Raw genomic sequence first — 25,834 nt, 5'->3', positions numbered from 1 at the left:
TTACCGCAAATTCTCAGCATCATACTGCATTCATGTAGAAATGTTAAAGATGTTTTTGAGATTTACTCTTGTAAATAATGTCTTCATTTTGATGAAACATGTTATGTACAGTCGAAGGGGGTTGCTATGGGAGTAAGCGCCATCCCAGGCTAATCTTTTTATGGCACATTTTGAGCAGACACATGCCCTTAATAACAGGGATTTTTTAGATAACATTATATGGAAATGCTATATAGATGACATTTTCATCATATGGCATGGTTCTCTGCAAGTTTTTGAAAGATTAATTGATTATGTTAATGACAATGCGTTTGACATCACACTGACAGTTTATTGTGACACTGTCAGCATAGACTTCCTGGAGCTCCACATTGTTATTGTGGATGGTAAAGTTGAAACTAGGACATTTCGGAAGGTCACTGAAGTTAACTCCATGCTACATGCACAGAGTTACCACCGGAAATCAATTATCCACAATATACCAGCTGGGGAATTTCTTCAAGCATGTCGAAACTGCAGTAATGATGCAGATTTCACCAATGAGTGTGAACTCTATTCCAAAAGGTTTCGGGAAATAGGATATCCACAAGATATTATTGATAACATATCCATCAAAATCAAAACAGATGATATCAACCAGGATTGACCCTACTATTAAAAAGACTAAAACACCAAGGAGTATAGATATCATTACAAAGTTTTCACAGGACGCAGATCTCATGCATAGATTAGTACAAAAACACTGGAATCTTTTACATATGGACTGTGATTTAAGACCTTTTTGTCTGAGAAACCTAAATTTGTGTTTACTAGAGCACAAACCATCAAAAATATACTAATTCCCTCATTTTTGGATACTGGCCATATCAGGCAAACCAATGGCAGTGATTGGTTGAGAACTGCAACACGTTTTTATAAATGTGGTACATGTCGTACGTGCAGATATGCACATGGTGAATGTATTGAATTTACTGTCATAAAAGGTACTAAAATCACAATTAAGGACTTCATTAACGGCCTGACTACATTTGTTGTGCATGCTCTGATTTGTGTATGCAAAAGGCTTTATGTAGGCAGCACAATTAGACAGTTACGTGTCAGAATTAGGGAGCATTTGGCCAGCCTCAACAGCCAAGATCAGAAGCTCCCACTTGTGGTACATTGGCAAGAAATTCACCAGTATGCTGACAAGAAAGATCTAAGGTTTATTGGTCTGATGAGAGGGGGGGATCTCAAACTAAAATTGAGGTAAAAGGAATCAAAATGCATATGCTATTTGCGCTGTATTAAGGAAGGTTTCAATACTGACCATTAAATTAATGTTTTTCTGTAAATTTCTTGTTGGACCCTCAGCCAGTCAATGTGGTAACACTATCATGTCAAACGACAGACTGTATATGCATAGTGTTGTTTGTTATGTTTTAATAGTTATTATAATCAGGCAATGTATGCAATTTTAACATGACTGATTGTATAATATGCCTTGGCACAATCATGAGAGTGTATTTATGTATAAGAAGCATATAATGGAAGACATCAAGAAGTGGATGTTTACAATATGATGGTCAATAACCAGTAATGGTCACTCAACCAGTATTATAAAAAATGTAATATCACGTAACCCCAGCAGTGAACCTAGAGTTATACATGTGCTAGTATGAACACAAAGAATACATGTTAAAAGTGGGCACCTTTGTGTGCCGCACGCATGCTTACGTGGCCATTTACTTTTCAGGTAGTACAACTGAACCAAATATCCCGACCAGTGGATTAATATTTGTATTATCATAAAAGCATAAAGGACAGTACAAGTCATACAACGTATTATTCTCCAGTTTGGCGGATCGCGCTAATGATGTCACGCGCACGATGCGTATGACATCATACGCACGTCCGCGAATATAAACAGAGTTTACATGGCCGCGGAGGCGTGTAACACATGCGCGCGGCACCCGGGAGACATCCCGTATATACTTTGAGAGCAAATCACAAAGATTAGCCAGATCATGTACTTGCAATGACAAGAATCCCTGTTTAATTACACAGGTTGTTGTTTTTGATGTAGACTAGATAAGTGTACTTTACATGAGTAAGGTTACTATACAAGAACACACATTGATGATAGCTTTTATTTAATTTAGGAGTAACTCAATTGTCACAGGACAACTTTTGGGAGATAACTCAATGACTCAAGGTTTCTAAGGTGAAGTAAGGTAAGCAACTTGTTGTTCTTTATGGACAAACATATGACAAAGCAGCTGTATCTCACCAGTTGACATTTGCTTATTATACAAATTATTGATTTTCAGATACCTCAAGGAGGTCTATAACACATTTTTGGAAGACTAATCAGTATGAATGGATAGCGTGCATTAAACTGGTAAGCGGGTTATTTTTAGACAATGCATTATGCACCTGTAACTGAGCAATGGACATTACAGGGGAAGTGAGCCCTCAAGATTTCACTTTATTTTGTAGGGTTATGAGACTAGAATGTTTGACATTGGGTGAGTTCTCTATCAAATCTTATGAATCACTAAAGAGGTGGTTTGGTCTATTATCTTGATGCCAAATTAGGTTGACATCTTTATAATGGCACTAATGGTGATATGGGCATACTAATGCACCAATAAGTTATCAACTTGAATCACTTAACAGCAAGGGCTTGTCCTTGTAGCGGCCATGTTAAGTTATGGAGCTCTACACGACCAACCTACTAATTTGAAATTGCAAGCGATTGTAAAGTAATACATAAAATTAACAGTGGATTTTTGTTCTTGTCTGTTTTTCGTCTTGCTATACCTCCCATTCGCTATGATTTTAGGTATGCAACTACATATTATTCTTAATTTGTTCTTTATACATATGTGTTTTTCTTTTATGTTGGAATTCATAAATCTATTTTACAAATGTACATGCACATAATATCTGTGATATTTGGATATGTTGCAATTGATAATACGACTTAGTGTCGAAACACGTGTTGGCTGGTACTAGAAATAAAAAGTCATACTTCTCAAGACTTTTTTGTGAATTACTAAATTGTGCTGCATATATTATACTCTAGAAGCACAGCACAACTCACCAGCACCAACAAATACTGTGACTTAATGCTAGTTTTGTTTTGTGGTAGACCCCTTGGTACCGGTAACGGAGCTTGCCACAACACAGACCTAAGCGGCCAAAGCGCACTCGCTAGTGGTTATACCCTTACACACATTATTCTCTCATTAGATTGTGTCCTTTCTTTCATATCAGACCTTGCAGCAGCAGGCAAATTCATATATACTCATGTGGGACATACTTGCCCGCTATTGGCTCTCACCTTAACACAGATTCTTGTTCATGCACCATAACAAATCCGGTGATAAAATGGCATTTTGTTGGTCTTCTTTGCACGTTTCTGCCTGTCAAGCCACCTCAGCCTAAATGGGTCCTCGCTGTGGTGCTCAACACATTTTGTCACAAACCTTTTGAACCCATGGCAACAGTGCAGTTGAAACTACTCTCCTAGAAGGTGGCCTTTCTGGTTGCCATTACGTCAGCCAGAAGAATAGGGGAGATGCATGCTCTTTCTATTGAAGAACTTTTTCTGGCCTTCCATAAGGAAAAGGTTGTGCTGTGCACACACCTCTCCTTTCTACTGAAAATTGTGTCCAATTTTCATATTAATCAATCTATTTTCTTACAAGTGTTTTTTCCTTACCCGGTGTCAGACGCCGAACAGGTCCTTCAGAACCTTGACATGCCGAGTGCTCTCAAGCTCTGCCTAGAAAGAACTAAAGACTTCAGAACTGCCACTCATCTTTTTGTCACATTTGGAAATCCAAAGGGATCGCAGTCCTCCAATGCCTTTATTTGCCACTGGATAACCACCTGCATTTCGGAAGCCTACACAGTTCAGGGGCTCCGAGCCCCCAAGGCCATTTATGCGCACCTTGTGCTAAGCTGCGACTGAGGCTTTTCAAAGATATGTTCCTTGGGAAACCATTGCTAAATCGACCACTTGGGCCTCTCCCTAGGCATTTTGTAAACACTATTGCCTCAACCTTAGTTCTTAAGAACCTCCTTAAGTGGGGAGATTTCCATCTGCCCAGTTTATATATCAGTACTTGTGTATCTCCCACTAGTATGGTGTAAAGGGGACGGGATGTAGGAGTAAAACAAAGTTACTCACCGTAGTGACTAACGTACTTCTAGTCCATAGGCCCCTTCCCTCCATTCGCCTGCCCGCCTTCCCCTCTAAATAATTCCCTCATATTGCTCATGTGTCTACCAACCTTGTCCATCAAAAAGGACTGAAGGGCGATGCACTGGGCGGGGCTGAGGAAGGCAAGGCTAAAGCCAAACATGCTGGCCCCATGTAAAAATAAAAAAAGCACACTTTTTTTTAATGCTATCATTATGTCTCCGTTCACATCCAGAAGGACAGACTAACTGGCAAGTACGGAGGAAAGGGGACTATGGACTAGGAGTAAGTTAGACACTATGGCGAGTAACTTTGTTTTGTATAGCCAAGGAGACATTTTGGGCAGGATTGACGAACGGTGGCTACTGACCATTTAATTGCTTTTCAAGCAAGATTTATCCCATGTTGGGAGAAAAGTTGTTTGCCTGACAGAAAATTGGAGGGCTTGTGCAATATTATTGTGTAGTTTTATTCCTGTTATGTATTAATTGTGGATCTGATGTATAAGCATTAATCATAGAATGAGTATAAGAATGTTGTGTGTATATGTTGTAAATAATTAATTGTATTATATGTAGGTTTTTATTGTATGATTGGAAGGTGAATTTTATGTATTTATTTATTTATTTAATATTTATATTGCGCCGGTCGGTCGCGAGCCTCGGGGCGCAGAAACAAGGACACGAGAGCGGACGGAGCAGATAGTGATTAGACAGAGCAGACGGGACAGGTGAAAGGTTTTATTTTTAAACCAAACGCACTAAATACATATATAATAGCACATAGCATGAAAGCAAATATCAGATGGCAGATTTAAGGCAGGTTTTCAGTGTCACTAACACATTGCAGAAAGGTGACAGTTTTGTCTGCACGTGATAGAAGTCTGAAACTTGTCACTGTAATATTGCTACATGGCAGAAAACAACAGGCATTTTTGGCAGTGGGATGAAGGCAGGAGCGAGGTAGATGGGGGCATGACTGGCAATGAAAGCACCGCTGGAAAGATGGCTGCTTATCTGCGTCACCGTCATACTATGCGTGGCACGTCGTCTGTCTAGCGGCGTTGCTACCCTGCCCTCCCCTCCCCTCCCCTTCACTCCCAGGAGGCCGGGCTTTGCTTCTTCCGACACTTGCCTCATCCCAAGCACTCTGCTCCGGTTCTGGTTACAACTTTCACTCGGTGCCGGTACCCGCTGGGCGACAATGGGGCTCTGCTGCCTCTGCACGCTGCTGGTGCCTTGCCTGGCCGCCCTGCTGCTCCTCTACCTGGGCTTCTTCTGGCGCGTCACCCGCTCCTCCGGGGCCGCCTTCCACCGCAGGGAGGCTGGGCGCTGGGTGCAGACCCGGCTCAAGGATACGGTGAGTGACAGCTTTAGGGGCGGCCGGAGATGGGGGCTCGCGAGGGGTACAACATTATGTAGCGGCCAATTAGTTTTTGGGGCAAAAGTCACGTCAAATGATCGTGGAGATTCATAACAGAACCTCTTCAACCTCCTGGAGGAAGATTTAAACCATAGGCCGAAATGGAGCACCTGTTCAGGTAGTACCCTAATATTATAGATCCCCCACATGTGTGCTGCGTTATGTGTAGCAATGTGTTTGCACTGTACGGTGTTCATTGTACTCTATATGGGTGAAGCAGCCGGCGTTGTTTTTTTTAATTTATTTTTTTTACTTTGAGTTGGCTTGGGTTTGGATTTATCAATCACTCTTATTTATATTTTGAATCCCATAAAGCCCCTTGGTGATTAGCATCGTCCCATATTTAGATGTGTGCAAGATCCGCCACTCTTTATGTGATGCTTAGAAATAGTACTGTCTGTATTTTTTTATATGGAATTCTTTTTCAAATATTGAACAACCTTAAATCTTTAGCAATGTTCTCATTTATCTTGTGTTTGTGCTTTTGGGGTGCATTCACAGTTCGTAATTTACAAATGTGTGTGACTGACACTTTTCTAATGTTGTGTTAATTTTGATCTGACGGTTTTGATCTTTTTTTGTCTCTTTTTTTTTTTTTTTTTCTTTTACGGTTTGTTGATTTTAAAGTGTACTGCTCAATATTTTCCTTAGTTTTTATAATTATGTATCAAAACAATTTTATTGAGCTTTCTTTATTTATAACATTTTTTGAACGGTTTAACTTTTTAAAAAAACATCACAATAAAAAATGACATGATCTAGAGCATGCAAAACTTGGAGCTTTCACAATAGTGCACTGTACGATATTCACAAACAATATGTGTGTTTTTAATTCCAATTTGCAGGGTTCGAAATTAAGATTTAATAAGCAGGAGCTGAAGGCAGCTCCTCGGTATCCAGCTTTTACTAGCGACCAGGAGCATTAGGGAACAAGGAGCTAGTGTACATATCATTGCCCAAAATTTAACTCTTATATATCATGCAAACGTATCATTTCATACATTATCTATGAATCCTCATGCTTTTAATGTCTTTTAGATGTGCCACAATATTTATTTATTGATTTGTCCCAAACACATAGAGTTAAATTCAGATAGGTGTGTTCGTGGGTGCAAAGTTTTGGGGGCACTAATTCCCATACCTAGCAAAGCGAGGAGACCATACCCATCCCCAACTCAAAACAAGCCATTTTAGAGCATAGGTTGCAGCAAGAATAGGGGAAAAAAGTAAAAAGACTTACAGGCAGGTCTAAACATATAAAAATTCAGCAACAGTCCCCTAACCTGCCGAGCTGTCTTTCCTCCGCATTCTGCTTTTGGAGCTACACCTTCCCTTCTTCTGCGCCTGCCAAACCGCTTTGGCCTGTCCACCCCTTTCCTTCCTTCCACCTTGCAGTTAAGGTTTAGTTGGCATATTGATGAAGCTACCTTCCAACTTTTAAGTAAGCAGCACTTGCTAATTTTACAAGATGCATCATATTTATTTATTTTAAAAATTTTGTAAAGCACCACACGCCCTTAGGCCTCAGAGCGCATAAATAAACACAGACAAACCTACAAAGGAGGAATCTGGGAGGAGAGGCCAGAAATCAGCAAGAGGAGTTAAACAATAAGGTTTTTACATGATGATATTTTATTTTTAGCGCGCCTAGACATGGGTGTTCCTTAACCAGGGAGGTAGAGGATTTCGGAGGAACAGGGATACCATTCCGCTCTAGGGGTGTCTGAATTTCAAAACATGACCCTGTGAATTTCTTCAATTTGAACTTGTGATTATGTAGGACATTTGTGATGTTAGAGTGAAGTACTCTAGATGAGTGTTGGAGGGATCTCCTATCCCTAAGGTACTGGGGGGCAGCAGAAGTAAGACACTTGAAAGTCACGGCAAGAATCTTATGTTTAATTATTTGCCTTACAGGCAGCCAGTGGAGTTTCCTCTGAGAGTCGGACATGTGGTCTGTTCTAGCTAATCCGTAAAAAGCACTATTTTGAGAGGATTGCAGACGTGTCAAGTTGGCTTGAGCTGTACTAGTAAGCAGGCTATTACAGTTGAAAGAATAAATCTGATGAAGAAGCTTAATAACATAAGCACAGGAAGAGCGAATGTTGGAAACCTGATGTTTCATTGACATTTCTGAGTCGAGAACAATGCCTAGAGTTTTTTGACCTTTTTAGAACTGACCGGAATCGCCTCACCGCCAAGGGTCAACTGAGAGTAGTTGGTGTCGATGGACTTCAGCCCAGGGCCAAAGGCAATTACGAGCAACTCAGTTTAATTATTCTTCAATGCTGGGGTATTGTGAGGCATCCAGGATTGAATTTTGCTATAAATGTAGTCAATGGTCCTAGCATCCTCATTATAATAACCAGTCAGTTCAATGAGCACCTGGGTGTTGTCCGCGTAGTTGGCATAGGGGACACCCAGTGTGTCCAGCATATCCAGAAATGGTTTGAAGAAAATGTTAGAGGGAAGGTGAGACAGGAGCCCTGTTGCACTCCGCATGATTGACTAACGGGAAGAGCTTATGCCTTACCCACAGCAACCCTAAATGACCTAGCACCCAGAAAGGAGGAGATCCATGAGGCGGCTCTCTCTGAACAGTTAGTGATGCTGACCATCCTCTCCCGGAGAAGGCAGTGATCAATAAGATCAAACGCTGTTGGGAGGTTGAGAAGCATCAGAAGTACTTGGTGACCTTTGCCAACAATGTTGGAGGTATTGGACCTTAAGTCCATTATCTCCAACATTATTCATAAGGGTCACAACAGCGCTGTTTTGGTACCATGTTGCGCGCTGAAACCAGACTGGTGCAAGGCCAAGATCTCATTAGCCTCTATAAAACTTTGCAAGTGCAAGTAGACCATTCTAGCGATAATCTTTAACAAAAACGGAACATAGTTATGGGCTGGTAATTGCCTGCAACAGCTGGGTCTAGCGTGGTCGTCTTCAGCAATGGCATAATCCAAGCCTTTTTCAAAATGGCTGGAACATTGCCCTCCTTGAAGGATGTGTTAACCAGTTTGTTAATCCAGGGGATGAGTATGTCAAGAGAACCCTTAAGGAGGGTTGTAGGACATGCGTCATTGGCATATGTACTAGACTTATAATTTCCAACACTCCTTTCTCAGTACACTGATGAAAATCAAATTTAGGTGTGACACCAGGTAAAATAGTTTGAGGATGAATATTAGTGGAGCTCGAAATATCCTTAAGGGCGATGTGGGCCAACTGGGAAGCTATTTGAGCTCTATGGCCAGCAGTTTTTTTCAAGAAATTAATCTGTAACCAATTGACAACTAGTTTTTGAAGATAGGATAGCTAGAGTTCTTAGTTTACAAGTCATTAAGAATTGTAAATAGTTCAGCCTTCATGACGCAGGAATTGAAATTCTTATCCTTTGCTTCAAGAACAGTTGTTTTTGCGGTTATGGGCTGCCTTCACCAAACCTCAGCACAGCAAGAGCCAGAAACTGTGTTACACCAGTGATTTAAAAGCGCACCACACTCAAACCTTTTTTTTTGTTTTTGTTTTTGGACGCCCCAATACAAACACATGCAAAATATCCACAGGGGCATAAATTATTCTCCTGCTTCCATGGTTCAACCAGTACAGGGTCAACTGCCTTCTTTGCCCCCATGCACTTCGCACCTATGAGTGTGTTTGCCTGGGGAACCAAAAGTAGCTACTGGTAGCAGTTGTTATCAAGCGAACCAGGCTCTTTTTAGGATACAAGCGGGAGATAAGTAGCCCCCAACCCCACACCCCTGCACCCCTCCAATTTTGAGATACCAGTTCAATTCCAAAATACAATGAAACAACTGTGATGCACTGCCATTGATCGTAAATAATTACTGAGACAGTGATGGATAAATATGCACATTTTTATGCCTGGACCCCCTCTGCCCCCTCCCTCCCAAGAGCACATCGAAACTGGGGTCATACATTTGTCACAACCCGGTACATGGATCACCCTGTGAGACCGTGGACACGCGGTCGGACCATGGCCTTGGAGTACCCAGGCCAACACATCCAGAGTTGTCCAGCAGGGGCTCTGCTGATCACCAAGAGAGAGGGACAGTGTTGCCCAGCAGGGGCACTGTCATGGTGGAGGGCCCTAATGGCAGGGCCTCTGCCTGCTACGCAGCGCCAACATGGTGCTGCCGGAATAACGACACAGCAGGCAGGAGTCAGTTGGTATCGACTGATGAGTGGGGAAACCGCTCATCCTTTTTATTGATGTGATCACATGGTCACTGTCATGTGACATGAGCACAAGCCCTTCACAGGGACCCATTTGTCCTTAAAGGGGCACAACACCACAATCCTCCTTTTCCCCAACAAACGGAACACTGACGAGCATCACTGGACACAAAATACAGTAACAGTACAAACAGCAATACTTGAAATTGGGAGGGCAAGCAATAATCTCATACAGTGAAACTTAGGTTGGCACACTCATCGCCTACAATTATATTCTGGCAGTTACAGACCTAAAACATACACTGAGCATGATGTATGTATTAAAGGTTACAGTCGGGATTGGTGGACTGCTGGTGGCACGTTGGAAGTTCCACCACATTTTAAAAAGACCCTTTATTAACCTGGGGTAAGTGTCACTTCAAACACTGAACAACCCCCATGCCAGCTAATGGCACCATATAAAGCAGACCGACAATCGGCAGGAGCGCAGCTTCACATAAGCATTGTAACGGGACCACTTTAAGCACTTGCGTAGCTGCAGGAAACCAGTTTGTAGTTGCACAAGCATCAGTTCAGGACATTCACTACCAGTTCAGAGGCCGGCAGAGCTGCACCTGGGGGCTTCGGGGGGGGGCCACATCAGCCTGGTTCATTAATGGTAGGTGCAGACAGGACTTGGAGGTCTCCCCCAGGAGTTTTTCAACCAGCTACATCGGAGGGCGCACACAAGCACTCGCGTGGAGCTACAACACTCCAGTGTTAGTCCCCTTCTCCTTTTCCCCTCAATTTTGTTTTTCCTTTGGCAGTCACTACATCTAGGCCCGGGGATGCAGGAGTAGAACCAACATGGTAGGTGCAGGAATGCATGGTCACTATCGTGGGGTCCACTCTTATATGGTGAGCGCAGGTGATCACACACTTTCTTGGGGGCCCATTTGAATTTTTATTTCCATGCTCTGTCGTGGAGCTGCCACACCGATGGGCCTGGATCTGGAGGGGGCCCATTCATTCTACATTTTCGCCTTTCAGTACTCTACGCCTGTAGGGCTCGGGATCTTCTCTGGAGCATTCCCGTTCCCTGTGCGATTCACTGACATGGAGCACTAAACCTTTTTATTTTAATTTTTTTCTCCCAGCGGCCCAGGCTCTCTTTCTTGCAGCAGGGCCTCTTCCAAATCCCCAACAACGGAGCGCATTTGTTTCCACCTGCTCCGACGTGGAGCATAATGTATTTCACCACCAGCAGCGGGGCTTCTCTCTCCTCACCCGCAGCTCCGAGGTCAGAGGACAATTTATTTCACAGCTGGGTGGCCCACCTTTACTTTGGGATAGCTTGCCACCCAGTACTTTTAACCAAAAGCGTGAGCAGCCTGAAGACGACTGACATATGTATATATATTTTTTTGCACCGCTCGGCAATGGAAAATCATAGCCGATAGGCCCGAGCTCATACTTTTCCCGCTGCGATACGGAGCACTGAACTTTCCCTACGCCAGCCCGGGATCATTGGGGGGCGGAGGGGGCTTCAGCAGGGCAGCTGCCTGCAGACTTGCACTGCTGCTTGCAGCCATCCAGACTGGGCCGTACACTGACCTCTTCTTGCTCTCCCCAGAGGGAGATTTATCAATTTTAGCGCCGCCCCATCCCGATCTCCCCTTTTCCTCTGAGCACATATTATCTATTGAGCACACACCGCACCGGGAGGAGCAGGCAGCTGGGCGGCTGCATTGGCATTGCGGGTCCACTTTCCTCACTTCTGGTGGGCTTCATTTTTCTTTTGGCACATTTACCAATCTTTGTCGCCATTGTTATGCCTGGACCCCAGGGCACAGGGTTCCAGGCATAACATGAATGTCGTACTATAAGATTGACTTTGCGGAAAAGCCATCTATCGCATGCCCCCTCTGTTCCTCTTTCCCCTCCCCTTTGATATGTTCTGGGGAAATTCGGACGACGGGCACTGAGTCCTTTATGGACTCCTCGTCAACGAGGAAGGGCATGGAAGCTTTGAGATCAACGACCTGAAGGAAACAACACAGGATAGTTGGGTTATCGCATGGAAATATAGAGCGTCCTTCCTAAGATTGCTGCCGGGACATTGCGGTCTAGCTGTTGGGATGAAGCAAGTAGTACTTCTAGGACATAGATAAAGCTTGGTGAAGGTAGAACTGAACAGATGGGTATTAAGGAGAAACTGTCTTCCACTCCCATACTTGGGTCTTCCCATGGTGGGCATGATAGAGGAACCAAGTATGCAGACCCCAGGCATGACACTACCCTAAGTGCTACCGTACAGCAGGTCCATTCAGCACCTCATAAAGTGGGCCCATACGCAGCGGTTGTGGCATGTAATGATGGCACAAACACGAGGCGTGTCGGTGCGATGTGAGAGTTTGGAATTACCATGCCCCACTCTTATTGTGGACTCCGGCATGTAGTCAAACCCTGACTTCTGCAGAAGAACTGTGCCCTGGCTGAGCTCACCAAATGTGACCCCCTTGGGAAGGGGGGGGATAATAGAGGGAGGGAGAGTGCCCACAGCATTGGTCCATAGAGTCAGCCATATGCCCAAGCACAAGGGTACCCTAGAGCAGGGGGGGCCTAATAAACCACTCGGTAATGCTACATAATTTGCCCAGGGTGGGAAACGGATCACACGAAACACAAGAATCACTGTTAAACAAATTAACTCACTGTATAAGACTTACAAGGGGATGTAAGTCAGTGATTCGAAGTGATGTATTGTACTGTGAAAGATCCCCCCCCCCCCAGCCATGATGACAAGATTGTGATCTACCTGAGAAGTGCTTACCTTGTGGACGGCTTATTGTCCATTGAGCATCACGCATATCTTCCCCTTGGGTCAAGTATACAAATCAGGCCAACTATAAACAAAACATTAGAGAGAACTACAAGGAATAATCGACCACAAAACCTGGAGATTAGAGGCCCTGCAGCTCCTAGACAGCTAGCCAGAAATGGTCTGGCTAGGTCTGATTTGGATGGGGTGAAATGACATCACGCTAGTCCCGTAGCTGAGCCTCAACTGAGTGGGAATGTTAACATAATTTCCTGGAAGATACCCGGTCTAAGGAAACATCTCATAGACCCGACTTGGTGTAGCCTGATAAGGGGCTTTGATGTAATATGTTTCCAGGAAACCTGGGAAATACAGCCACTCTCATTCCAGGGATATAATGTACATGAAATTCCTGCAGTTAAAGAGGAAAAAAGGTAGACCTTCGGGTGGGCTCTCCACATGAGTTAAAACCAATCTTGACTGGAAAATGCTACAATTTGGAATCTAGTTCCCCTGAATACAGATCTTGGAGTGTTGTTCACAGGCTGGTGAATCTCTAACCCTGGTCAATGTGTACAATCATGTAAAGATTGATGAGATAAGAGGATTTATAGAATCCTGGGAGATTAGGGTGGGCACGATCCCAAAGATCATGGTGGTGGAGGATTTGAATTTACAAATGGAACCATTAAAGGACATGGAGGGACTATGGGACAATTTTGATGAGGTTTGGGACATCCCCAATCTGGAAGCACAAAGGCCAAGGAGGGAGCATCCCCAGGCCGTGGAGGATCAGCCGGGCAGACACACCTAGGTAGGAATTGACAGAGTGACGCACATAGATTGTCCTTTTATCTGCGAGGCTAAAGCCATTTGCCATGACCTTTAAAGTTCTAAATGATCTTTGCATCAATGCATTGATGCAATGATCTGATCTTTGCATCAATGCATTCCATCAAAAATGGAAGGCATCGAAACGTATTCAATGAAAAATGTTCCATAAAATTACAAGCATTCAATGCAAAGTGTTTATGCATCGAAACCCTTACATCGAAAAGGGTTTCGTTTTATGAACACTTTACATTTTTTGCATGGAAATTCGATGAAACATGCTTAACATTAAAACGTTACATGGAGCTGCCCAGTGCTGAAAACTTTAAAGTATTTCGCACTGGCCAGCTTCATGTAACGTTTTAGTGTTTGTTTATTTTGGGGGGCAACCCCCTCCAACCCTAACACTAACTGTAACCCAAAATCTAACCCTATTGTTAAAAACAAAAATTGTCTCTCTTTACTTCAAAATCGAAATCCAACTAAATGTATTCAATGAAAGTGCATTTCGATGTAAAGGGTTTTCATTTAATACATTTCGAAGGATAGTAATTCGAGGAAACTAATTTCGATGGATAGACTAGATGCCTTAATATCCAGGGTAGTGATCACAGGCCACTGTCATTACGTTTCATGTACATGGGCATGTGTGAGAAATCCCCACAGCACAGGCCCAGTAATCTGATACAAATCCAAGGCCAGGCAAACCGAAGGATCAAGTGTGCTGATCTTGACTTACCAGCCCTCAATCCCGGGATTTACAAATCAATTCTCATTGACCTTGAACACTTGTTAACCCTAGATACCCAAGTGCTCCATGCGTGCGATAGAATAACCCTGAGTATATAGCCATTAGTAACCAAACAGTGCAAAAATATTAAAAAACACGTCATAAAGGGGACCCGCTGGTATGACGCTGAATGTAGGGCAGCCACGCTAGCCCTCTTGGCTTGTTTTAAGAGTGGTCTAGGTGTGGATCGGGACAAGTTAAAGCACCGTAGAACGCTCTGTATACAAATTATAAAAACTAAAAAGGATAAGTCAATCCGGAAGGAGTGGGATAACTCCAGGAAGCAAATTGTTCTGGGGAATGTCAGTGACAGCAAAGAGGCCAATGGTATTGGTCTCGCTGACAATATCACCCCATCGGTATGGAGGGAATGTTTTCAGAAATTGTATGGAGCAGTAGGTCCATCAGACCCTCGGGCCCTAGAAGTAAGGACAGAAAGTAGAAAGGGCATTAAAAGCCCACTTCAGATAGAGCTTAAGGAAGTCTGTGAGGCACTCACATTGCAACGCTGGGGCAAGGCCCCAGGACCAGATTTCTTGCTCACTGATCTGCTCAAGGACAAACCAGACATATGGGCACCTGCCATGTGGCACCTGTTTGATGTGATCCTTAGAGCTAACATAGTATTTCTGTCCTGGCAGGAAGCCGCAATAGTACCAATATACAAAAAAGGGGGAAGGGAGGACTCATCTAATTTTAGTCCCATATCCCTTCTAGGTGGGGTGGGGAAGATATTCACCAGAATAATATATGAACATATTCAGGCATGGGTTGTCCAGGAGGGGCTCATTGACAATTTACAGGCAGAATTTTGCACTAAAATAAGTACCACGGACAGGTATTCCGTCTGAACTTGATCATGCAGAAATACGCGACCCTGAGGAACATGAATCTGTATTCAGTGTTCGTAGTCCTCAGGACTGTGTTTGACTGTGTGTCAAGATCTAAGCTGTGTTCCATTATGGCCAAAAGGGGATACTGGAAAATCTCCTCCAGATTATCACACATTTATACTCCAACAATACAGAAAGGGTCTGTTGGGGCTTAGGTGGTGAATTGACCTAATCCTTCACTGTAACAAGAGGGGTGAGGCAGGGGTGTGTCCTCGCCCCACTCTTATTCCTCTTATACATCGATGAGGTTGTACACCATGTCAGGCGAAGGAGCCTTTATTATCCCAAATTAGGGCTGGAAAGCATCCCCATTCTCCTCTTTGCAGATGATGCTCTTCTATTATCTTCATCCGTTAAAGGCCTGGAAGCTACCCTGGGAACATTGTTGAAAAATGTATTGATTCACAAATGGAGGTCAATATTGGGTAAACTAAGGCCATGGTCTTCCCGTCAAGATTTTAAAAAATCACACAAATTCAACTCCATATCAATGGCACCCCCCTGGAGCAAGTATGTAACTTGGTGTAAGATTGCAGGATAGGGGTGGCTGGACTCCAAAGTTAGCTAAATCATGGGCAGCTTTAGAGAAATACAGTGGTGCAGTCTGGAGATTTTTTGCGTCACCCTTATTGTACTGAGTCTTCCCCAATAAATCTGTTGGGATGGGATTTCCTGTGCAAACTGAACATGACCATCTCCTTCACAGATCATGGTGTGGTTTGTGCCACCCCAGGCATATGCTCCCTGAGGGCGATGGTTATAATGGAAACACAGGGTGGCTAGGCGGTAGTTCGCGGAATCCCTGTGGATCTGGCTAGGTTTTGTGTATGGGATCACAGTTTTACTTGATGCAGTGCCCTAGATTGGTAAGGCGTGTTAGCGGGTGCCATCTGATTTCATCTTCCGACCCGTGGTGACCCTAGAGCTTGTGGCAGGAACAATACTGTCTCTAGATTTACACGGTCTACTGGTGTCAGCAAAACGGATTATTGTGGTAGGGATGGATTCTGATGGATGCAAGTGGCGTACTGTGTTGTGTATTGACCGAACGGTACCCCTTAAAGGAGTAACGCAGAATTGTTTGAGAATCGGGCTTATGATGGATAGATTGTGTTGGCAATCTGTATTCCCAGTGACATTATGGTGCACTATTGCAAAGTGAAATGTTCTTTGATGGCCCTTGTAGCCCCACCCCACTTCACTGCAATAGACTTGGAGCAGGTCCTGGAAAAGTCCATGGACAACAAATGCCCATGATGTAGGGCTCTTGCAGGGGGTGGCGCCAATTCGAATAACACTGAAGTCAGGCGCAGTGCTGCCTCAAGCTAAATAGTACACGCTGTCCAAAGAGGCGGAAGACACCATTGTGGAACTCTTGAATCAGGCGATAATTGTACCTTCCACCTCCCATGCAATACGGCTATCTATCCGATCAAAAAAGCAAAAGGGGGGAGTTGGAGAATGATACCGGACTTCCGCCCTCACACCCTGACATTGTACAGGCAGAATTTCTTGTACTTCCAAACCCTACAACAATTCTGTGTAGCATCCCTAAAGAGGCAACATACTTCACAGTGGTGGATCAAAAGAACACCACCTTTTCCATACCCTTAAACCCTGGCTCACAGTACTTCACTTCAGTATGTTGCTAACCTGTTGGTTTGTAGTGAAAGTGAGCAACAATGCAGGAAGGACTCTGTCACCCTTTTGCAGCTGCTAGCCTACAAGCGTTAAAGGTAGACAAAGCGAAGCTGCAATATTGTCTCCAGGACGTGCTCTATCTGGACCAATTGATATCGGTCCATGGGAAGAAAATAATACCTGGCCGCGCTGCCTCAGTGCGCATCACTCGCCAGCCTAAGTCAAGGAAATGAAAACGTTTCTAGGGTTGTGCAACTATTACAGAGCTTGGATTTTATATTATGCAGCTTACCCTAGGCCCCTGTTACAGGGCCTCAAAGAGACTCGAAAGAATGACTGCAAGCTTGTCTGGACAGAGGACATGCTCACCAGCTTCAATGACCTGAAAGACTTCATTTCCACTGCCCCAGTGCTAGCTACCCCTGATTGCACACAAAAGATCTATCTGTTTTCTCATTCCAGAAGAGCATGATGGGCAACAAGCCATTTGCACACTACAGCGGAGTACTAGATTCAGTGGTGCACGGCCAGTTCGCATGCAAACGGGCGCTTTTTGCATTTGCGATTGCAAAAAGCTCCACAATTGTAATGGGGTGCTCTGTAACTGTATGTGGAGCATGCAGTATTTGCCTTTCTTAAACGATCCAAATCAACTTTGACCACACAGCGGGCATCCGTATGAATTTATACTGTCCAGCCCAAATGTCCATATAGTGAGGAGTAAAACAGTAAATCCTGCCACTTTTTTGTAAGAACAGTGCACAGACGAACCTGGGGAGACATGATTTTGTAACATTTTAGGAAGAGGAAGACTACCTCCTGAAAGCAAGGGACAGCCCACTTGAAGAGTGGGGAGGGTACATTTCATTGATGGGTCAGCAACTGTTGACCAGGGAACTGGTTTGAGGCATACTGGAGCGGAAGTGGTCTGCTTAGTTGATGGTCCCTATTGATGCAAAATAGATCACCCATGCAATGTTTGGCCCATGCAGCAGAACTGATATCGCTTATTGAGGTGATCGGATGCCGTGTGACCATCTATTCTGACTCTGCTTATGACACTACCACAGTGCACACCGAACTTGCACGTTGAAAGAGAAGGGGATTAAGTAGCGCTGATGGGTCTCCGGTGCAGTATTGTTAGATAAATTGATTGATGCACTGTCTCAGCCCTCCTTAACAGCGGTGGTGAAATGCACCGCCCATACTAAAGACACAGACAAGGTCTTGCTCAGTAATTCTGCCGCAGATATGGCGACCAAGCAAACCGCTTTGTGGTGGCACAGAGCAGAGAGCAGCTGCCAGACTCCTATAATTCCTTACCGATTGCACAACTGATTTATTTATTTGTAAAGTGCACTGCAGCCCAGATTCATCGAGGCACTGTTGCAAGCAGGTGATTTAGTTAGAGGTGCGAAGGATCGCTCGTGGGTTACAGTGAGCAGAATCCTAAGCGAAAATGCAAGAAGAAACAGATACATGTAGAGAGTTGCATAACTCACCATACACAGCAACGGGTAGAGTTTACAGTGCCTGAGTACAAGGATAGACGGGAGATGGGAGGCAGTGGGCCCCTTTATACAAACCGGAGCATTTTAATGACTTTCCTGAAGGCTATGTGAGATTCAGTGCTCCTTAGGTGCGGAGGAAGGGACTTCCATTGAGTCGCAGCGATGGGGGAAGCTAGAGCCTCCTGCTCTAGCCTTTAAGATTTTGGAAGTGGTGATCATGTTCGTGTATGCGGTTCTTGTGTGTCTGTCAGTGACGGGTTTGGCAAATCTCTGCGAGAGGTGGGGGGGGGGCTTTGTTTTGAATATGTTTGTGCGTGATAGCGAGGGATTTGAAGGTGATGCGCTCCTTGATGGGGAGCCAGTAGACTAATCTGTTGGTAGCAGAGATATGTTCCCTCTTGGAGATGCCAGTAGCGGGCCGGAGGGCATTGTTCTTTATGGTCTGCAGTTTCCGTTTTTTTTGTGGGTTTACCTACTAGGAAAGTGTTGCAGTAGTCCAAATAGGAACAGATTATGGCCTTTGCTATGGTGAGGCAGTTCTCGGTAGACAGGAAGTGTCTGGCTGCGTTGAGCAGTTTTGAGTGGTATGCCGCCGAAGATGCGATTGTGCTGACCTGTCTGCTTGTGGTAAGATTGGAGTATGAGAAAACCCCCCATGGTTTTGACAGCCTGCAACACTGGGATAGGAGTATTGTCAGAGGTAAAAGAGTTGTACTTGTCGTCCAGTTTCTTTAAGGTTGCCGGGGATCCAATAAGTAACAGTACAATGTTCTCGCTATTAAGGCAGAGCCAGTTTTCTGCCATCCACGATTGTATTTTGGAGTGAATGGAGATTATATTTTCCCTGTCAGCCTCATAGTCACCTTTGAGGGGAATCGGCACCCGCGTGTCATCCGCATAGTTGGTATATGATTTGCCTAACTTGTCCAGGAAGTTGGAAAGTGGCCTCATGAAGAGGTTGTACAAGGTGGTAAAAATACAGGAGCCCTGCGGGACACCACATTTGATCAGGTCAGGGTTGGCGCAGCTTGGTCCGAGAAGACTTTCATCACTCTATCCAGGAGGAAAGACGCGATCCAGGCAGTAGCCTTCAGTGAGAAGTTGGCAGACGATGAGATGGCAGTGTATTGTGATCCACCAGATCAAAATCTGCCGATAGGTCGAATAGTAGTAGGAGGAGTGCCGGTTTCCCTGCATCTCTGAGTTCATCAATCTGATTCTTAAAGTCTAGAAGAGCGGATTTGGTCCGATGGCCGGCACGGAAACCTGATTGGCGACGACCCAGAAGGTGATTGGCTTCCAAAAGTTTTGGAAAGTGGAAAAGCAGGAAGAATATGACTTGTTTCTATAACAAAGGCAGTGTTTTTGTGGGGGCCAACAGCAAGTGCAACAAGATGCTGTACGTTGCAGATCTCAAGTAGGGCGCGGCACCAGTGATGGACAGCTATTGGGTCTGTGGTCAGCAGAGGTTCCTGCACCTCCCGCCATCATGGAAGGGCACCTGCTTGCTGACCACGTTGCACTAAGCGCTTCTCGTGATTCTTGAAGAGAATTTAATAGTCTGATCCCAGGGCCTGCTTGTGCCAACAACAGCACCTGTTACCGAAGTATCCACAATGATTCCAGTGCCGCCCCCGTATTCTGCACCTAGCCAGAGCAGAAAAAGAAGGAAGAGTTGCGCAGAAAACGAAGGTCGAATTATCTATCTCAAGACTCATCACAGCTGCTCAAGCTCAAAGAAATACCAGATCAATATAGACCGTACAGCAAGGAAGAGACATTCTTTGCATCACTCTTGGTGCCCGGAATACAAGCAGTTGCTAACTACAAATGGCTGCATATTGTCCTCTGGGAGGTGATACAATTGACAAATGACACCGAGCAAGGCTTCAATGCTATCAAGGCCGAAATGCGGGCCATAAGGCTGATGACACTGCAGAATAGTTATGTACTGAACTTACTAACAGCAATGAGGGGAGGCGTTTTCTGCAAAATTGGTGATTCTTTGAACCTCCCAGTGATGCTGACAATAGGTCCCTCACGCAGATAATAGGTGCCCTGCACACCTTTGGCACCCATATGCAATCAGAACCTGGAATACAAAAGTGACTGGTTCGATAACCTTTTTTCTTGGGCACTGTCTTGATGGGGTTGATCGTGAAGCTGTTGGTTCCTGTCATGTTGGTGATCTTCTGTACATGCCAGCTGGGTCTCAGATGCTGTGCCAAAGCAGTGCCTAGCAGCGCAATGATGATGGGCTCAATTGGGGTACAGGGTGCACCTTGCGATACAAAGGATAGTGCAGTTCAAACTGATGACCTGGACAAGCCACTCATGGTTGCAATAGAGCAACGCCTCCACCCAGAAATATATATCCCCGAGCAATACTCACAGGCAGGGGAAAGGAAAGGTTGCTGTCATATTTAGAAGCATAAAGAATGAAAAAGGAAGAACAGAAGCTCACCTGGGAGTTCGTTCATGTGGTATTAACAAAAGGGGGGATTGTTGGGAAGGGGGGGGGGACAATCGACCCAGGCCTCCAAGCACTGTAGAATGAGGTAGAGGCCTGGAGGTTTATGATGGGGGATCGGGGAGGGTATGGGGGGAGGTGGGTATCGACAGGGGCTATGGTGCAGAGAGGCGAGTGCATGCTTTGGGTTTAGAATACACAGGGAATCAAACGCCATCTTAGATACTAGCAGCAATATTGAAATTGAGGCCCAATTATGCACTATGGCTAAGATCACAGCCCTAGGCCACAAACCTGGGAATCAGTGTGTGCATGCAGGAATATTTTGTATATTGGGCACCGGTGAGAAAGGCCAGAGCTTCAGAGATTCGGAGACCTCATTATCTTATGTTGCCAGCATTCGTTTCCCAGGAGGAATGCGCCTTGTAAGGCCATGAGGGGGTCGAGAGCTCCCTGCAAAAAGCGATCCCAAAGAAGGAGGGCACAAGCCTCCGACCTTCCCCCAACCCCCGTCCCAGCTCTAAGTTATAGCGGCCAGATGCCCCCATCCCAAGAACCCTGCATTCCAAGGTACCAGCCAGTCCCAGGCCACCGACCATAAAACTGTTAGACCACCAATCTTTCAGAAAGCAATGACCAGCTGCTTTCACCAGAGGTCACATGATTTGTGCTGCGAGGGGCAAAACAACAAATCTAAAACGAGGGTGGAGGACTTTGGATGGGCGCCGACATGTCTGGAGTCGAGTTGGTGTGCCCTTGTCTGCAATACCAGGTGCACCTTAGGATAGAGATAAAGAATATATTGTCATTTTCTGCATATAATGATGAATTAGATGTAGCTTCATGTCTGATGACACGCACGAGAAGAGGCCCACAGTGAAAGAAGATGGACAGATGGGGCTGGGGGTTTCGCCAACCAGCCACTTGGATTTGTACCCTATGTAACTTACGCCACTGATGACACTGTGTGCCTTTTTAATGTGCTGCTTGTACTCATTTTGCCAGAACGTTCTGCATCTCTATTTTTGTGGCAATAAAACTTGTGGCGATGAGAGACGAGAGCAGATGAGAAGCAGTCTGGTCCAGGGTCCCTTCCTCTAAGTCGTGGAAGAGGAGACTGTCCACCGGCATTTTCCGGCATGCATGCTGGCTGGCTGGCTGGCTGGCTGCTGTAGCTGAGGAAGTGAGCGAAGCTGAGAGCCACGAGCCACGAGTGAAGCGGGGGAAGCCGAAGCTGTAGCTGAACGGCTGTGATGGATGCGCCCCTTGATCCTCTGACGCCCTGACTGTGGCTGCGGCGGTGGAAAGTAGGTGACCCGGCATTGTTACACGCATTGCTACGCCAGGGGTAAAATCGACTATCTGCCTGCCTGCCTGCATCCCGCCCCTTTGAGGTTGCCACGTCATACCAGCAACTGGACAACTTGACAACTCCACAGTTTTTAAGAAAGGGGGTTGAGTTTTCAGTACAGAGATACAGATGCAGACTCAGTCTCTGATCAGTGTTGTGTCATATATATGGAAGCATTTCGGATGTGTTTTTTTTTGCTTCCAAAGCAGCTGGGAACTTGCTAAAAGGATTGTGTACAACGTTCCATTTCGGTGGCAGTTGGAGGAGGAATGACGGATGCAGCACAAACTGACAGTATCGGAGGGTGCAGGAAGTAAAGGCTGCTGCGGCGAGTACCCCTACTGACTTGCTAACTTACTGAAACATAATGTTTGGTGAATGTTGAAATGAAGTTACCCCACAAAATGAAGCGTGTCGCAGTACAGCGATTCTAAAGTACTAACCAGCGACCACTGTCCAATTTGGAGATCAATTGTGTTCCGAAAATTCACTTTTTAAAAATAAACATTTAAAACAACAAAATTGTTTTCATGGACGCCAATGACAACATAGAGTGGATTTCCAACTCTACCTATCATGGCTTCCCAGGCCAATAGAGGGGCAGCAAGGAAGGAACAGGCAACCTCTTTGTTTAATGAAACTTTGCCAACAATTAAAGAAAAGGATTTACCTAGAACAGACAAAGCTAAGGACAATACTGAAATAATATTGCTAAAAGACCTAGAAAAGGCACGGAAAAAAGAGATCAGTAAATGGTGGGAGGAGCACTCCTTGCAGAATTACTTGGACGTGGGCAGAATACCACGTGGGCTACGAATTCTCACTATACCATCATTTGAGGAACAGGATCCCTTAATGCTGCAAGAATGGGACAATGCAACTAATCATTGCTCAAAGAAATTTTTTACAGTTGCTAGTGAAATATGCAGGCAATGATCGTACAAGGATTCTGCAACAAATTGTGGATTTGGAGGAAAAATTGAAAACCATAAAAGAAACGGAAGAAGGAAAAAAGCTTCAAACAAGCGATTACAATCTTAGAGGAAGAAATTAAATTGAGGAAACAACGGAAGTTTCTAAGAGACAAAGGCGACTACGAACAAGGCCGAGTTTATACCTTTGCGCACAGATTTGACTAAATACGACAAAAAGCAAAGGAAAAACCAATGGCTCCTTTGGCCCAAAATGCAAATCCTCAAGAATCAACAGCCCCTACCTCGGAGTCAGATGTGACTGAAGGCGAAGAAGACGAGCCTATTATACGCCTCAATTTTTTAGAGGAAATGAGACTGTTGTGTCAGGATGGGCGGACAAAAAACCAAAAAGCCAGAGGAGGGGCCACAAATTTAAGAGGACGAGATGGAAGAAAAAAACAAGGAGGGGGCAGAGGGGCAATAAATTCAGACAACTCTCTGCCATTAAGATCGCTGCGCTCTGGGAAATAACTACTGATGTTAGAGACGCCACTAACAAACAACAGATTATTAATCTATCCGATCATGTTCTTACTACTGAAGAGAAACACATTTTAAAACTGGGACTTAATTTCTGTCCATTTGCCAGTTTTAATTATGTAGAAACCAGGATAGATTTGGACAGATTCATTCGCAAATTGCGTCTCAAGAAGTTTTTTGCCACTTCTACGTATAAAAAGAAGCCAAAAGACATTTTAGAGGGAAGGACAGAAATCACCATTGCAGAAATGGATACCCTGATAACTCTTGACGATATGGAACAGGAAAATTATACAGAAAGAAATGAGTCTGGTACTAACTGGGAAAGATTGGGGATTTGCACAGATTGGCTGTCAACTAGCAAGCTAAGGTGCAAATCAAAATTCAATCCGCTAAGTGCCCAGAACAGTCACATCGGAGCGTTCGCTAATGTAGTCATAGATGATTTGAAAGAAGAGAGAAGAAAAACCCACAGACAACATCAAAGCAACCTGTCGAAAAAAACAAAAAGTGTTAACAGAAATTGCAAAGCTGGATGAATACATAATAAAACCAGCCGATAAGGGTTGTAATATAGTCATCATGAACAAAAGTGACTATATTGCTGAAGCTTATAAACAATTGAATGATGTAAATTGTTATGAACGATTAAAGACCAATCCCATTAAGCAATTAGAAAATGATGAATGGACTTTCCTAACTAAATGGCAAAAGGCAGATATTCTTGAGGAGGAAATGGTGAAATTCTTATTTTCCAAGAACTCAATAATTCCCGCTATTTACTTTCTCCCAAAGGTCCATAAGAACCCGCTCAAGCCACCTGGCAGACCCATCGTGACATTGTGCGGTTCACTTTTGGAGAACATGTCTCAGTTTATAGATGAGGTTCTTTGCACTTTCGTAACTACATTACCATCATATGTCAGGGACACAACGGATTTCTTACTGAAAATTGCTTAACTTCCTTGGGAACCCACCTATTTGATGGCAACCATGGACGTTGTGTCCCTCTACACGTCTATTAAACATGAAGATGGGATCTCCGCCTGCCGAAATTTCCTCAACACAAGATTGTTGAATCATTTGCAACATTCTCAGATGATCTTAGAGATGATCAACATATGCTTGAAGAACAATGTTTTCATATTTAATAATGACATTTTCCGCCAAACCCAAGGAACTGCGATGGGTACGACTTTTGCACCAGCATATGCGAACTTAATGATGGTATACTGGGAGAAAACGATAGTATGGGCAGAAGTTAACGAAAAATATAATGAAAAAATCGTGTTGTCTCTCCGTTACATTGATGATTTATTCGTAATCTGGGACGGCTCCGCTGAGCTGTGGTGTGAATTTGTCAAACTACTTAACACCAACAATGTGAATCTTAGGTTCACAGAACACCACAGCCGCCAGTCTATCATATGCTTGGATGTAGAAGTCAAGATAGAGGAGCAAAAAATTGAGTCCGGCCTTTACAGAAAAATCACAGGTGCCAACATCCCGTTACACTCATAGTGCCCATCCCAAGACTCTTTTATGGAGCATTCCATATGGAGAATTTATCCGCATTAGACGCAACTGCAGCAAAATTTTGAATTCTGATCTAGCCAGCAAAGTAACGGCTCAAAACTTCCAGCAACAACAGTACCCAAAAAAGATCATTGAAAGGGCATACCTAAAGGTCCGAGAAATGGATAGACACAAAATGTTAATAACATCCAAGAAGGACCTAGCAAAAGAAGAAGAGGAAAACACTACCAGGTTAATTTTGACATTTGGAAGCCACTCCAGTATCATCAAACGAATAGTTAATAAGTATTGGAGAATACTGAAAGCAGATAAGGACATAGGGGGTATGTTACACAATCATCCCGATGTTACCTTTCATAAAAGTGCCTCCATAAAAGACTTATTGGTGAAAAGCTATATGGTTGCGGAAAGGAATGATACGAATACCAATTGGCTTTCCTCTACAGGAGTTGGTTTCTTTAAATGTACCAGGTGTAAGATTTGCAAATATGCAAGGAATTGCAAAAGCTATGAGCATCCAATATTGAAACATCTGGTCCACATTAATAGCAAAATTACATGTGAATCTGAACTGGTGGTGTATGTCTTGATGTGCCCGTGTCTCAAATGGTACGTGGGAAGTACTAAATGCAAGCTTAAAGTACGTATCTTGCAACACGTTAGAGCCATTATTAACAAGGACTGCTCTTACCCCATGCCTAAACATTTTTCAGAAATGCACAATGCCGACCCGGCCTATCTTACGT

At 44.2% G+C, this 25,834-nt stretch overlaps 1 protein-coding gene across 1 annotated transcript in view; it reads left to right on the top strand.

The window, feature by feature from the left end:
- The first annotated feature begins 5,273 nt into the window (after positions 1 to 5,273).
- LOC138525759 (uncharacterized) overlaps positions 5,274 to 25,834 on the top strand; it is an 815,930-nt gene continuing 795,369 nt past the window's right edge. Inside the window, exon 1 of the mRNA XM_069635930.1 lies at positions 5,274 to 5,548. Within this exon, the coding sequence (XP_069492031.1) occupies positions 5,393 to 5,548 (156 nt within the window). The 5' untranslated portion in view covers positions 5,274 to 5,392. The remainder of the gene's footprint in view (positions 5,549 to 25,834) is intronic.

The sequence above is a fragment of the Ambystoma mexicanum genome, chromosome 7p (assembly GCF_040938575.1).
Source record: "Ambystoma mexicanum isolate Mex_15411 chromosome 7p, UKY_AmexF1_1, whole genome shotgun sequence".
Lineage (NCBI taxonomy): Eukaryota > Metazoa > Chordata > Amphibia > Caudata > Ambystomatidae > Ambystoma > Ambystoma mexicanum.
This window is presented reverse-complemented; position numbering and strand designations above follow the sequence as displayed.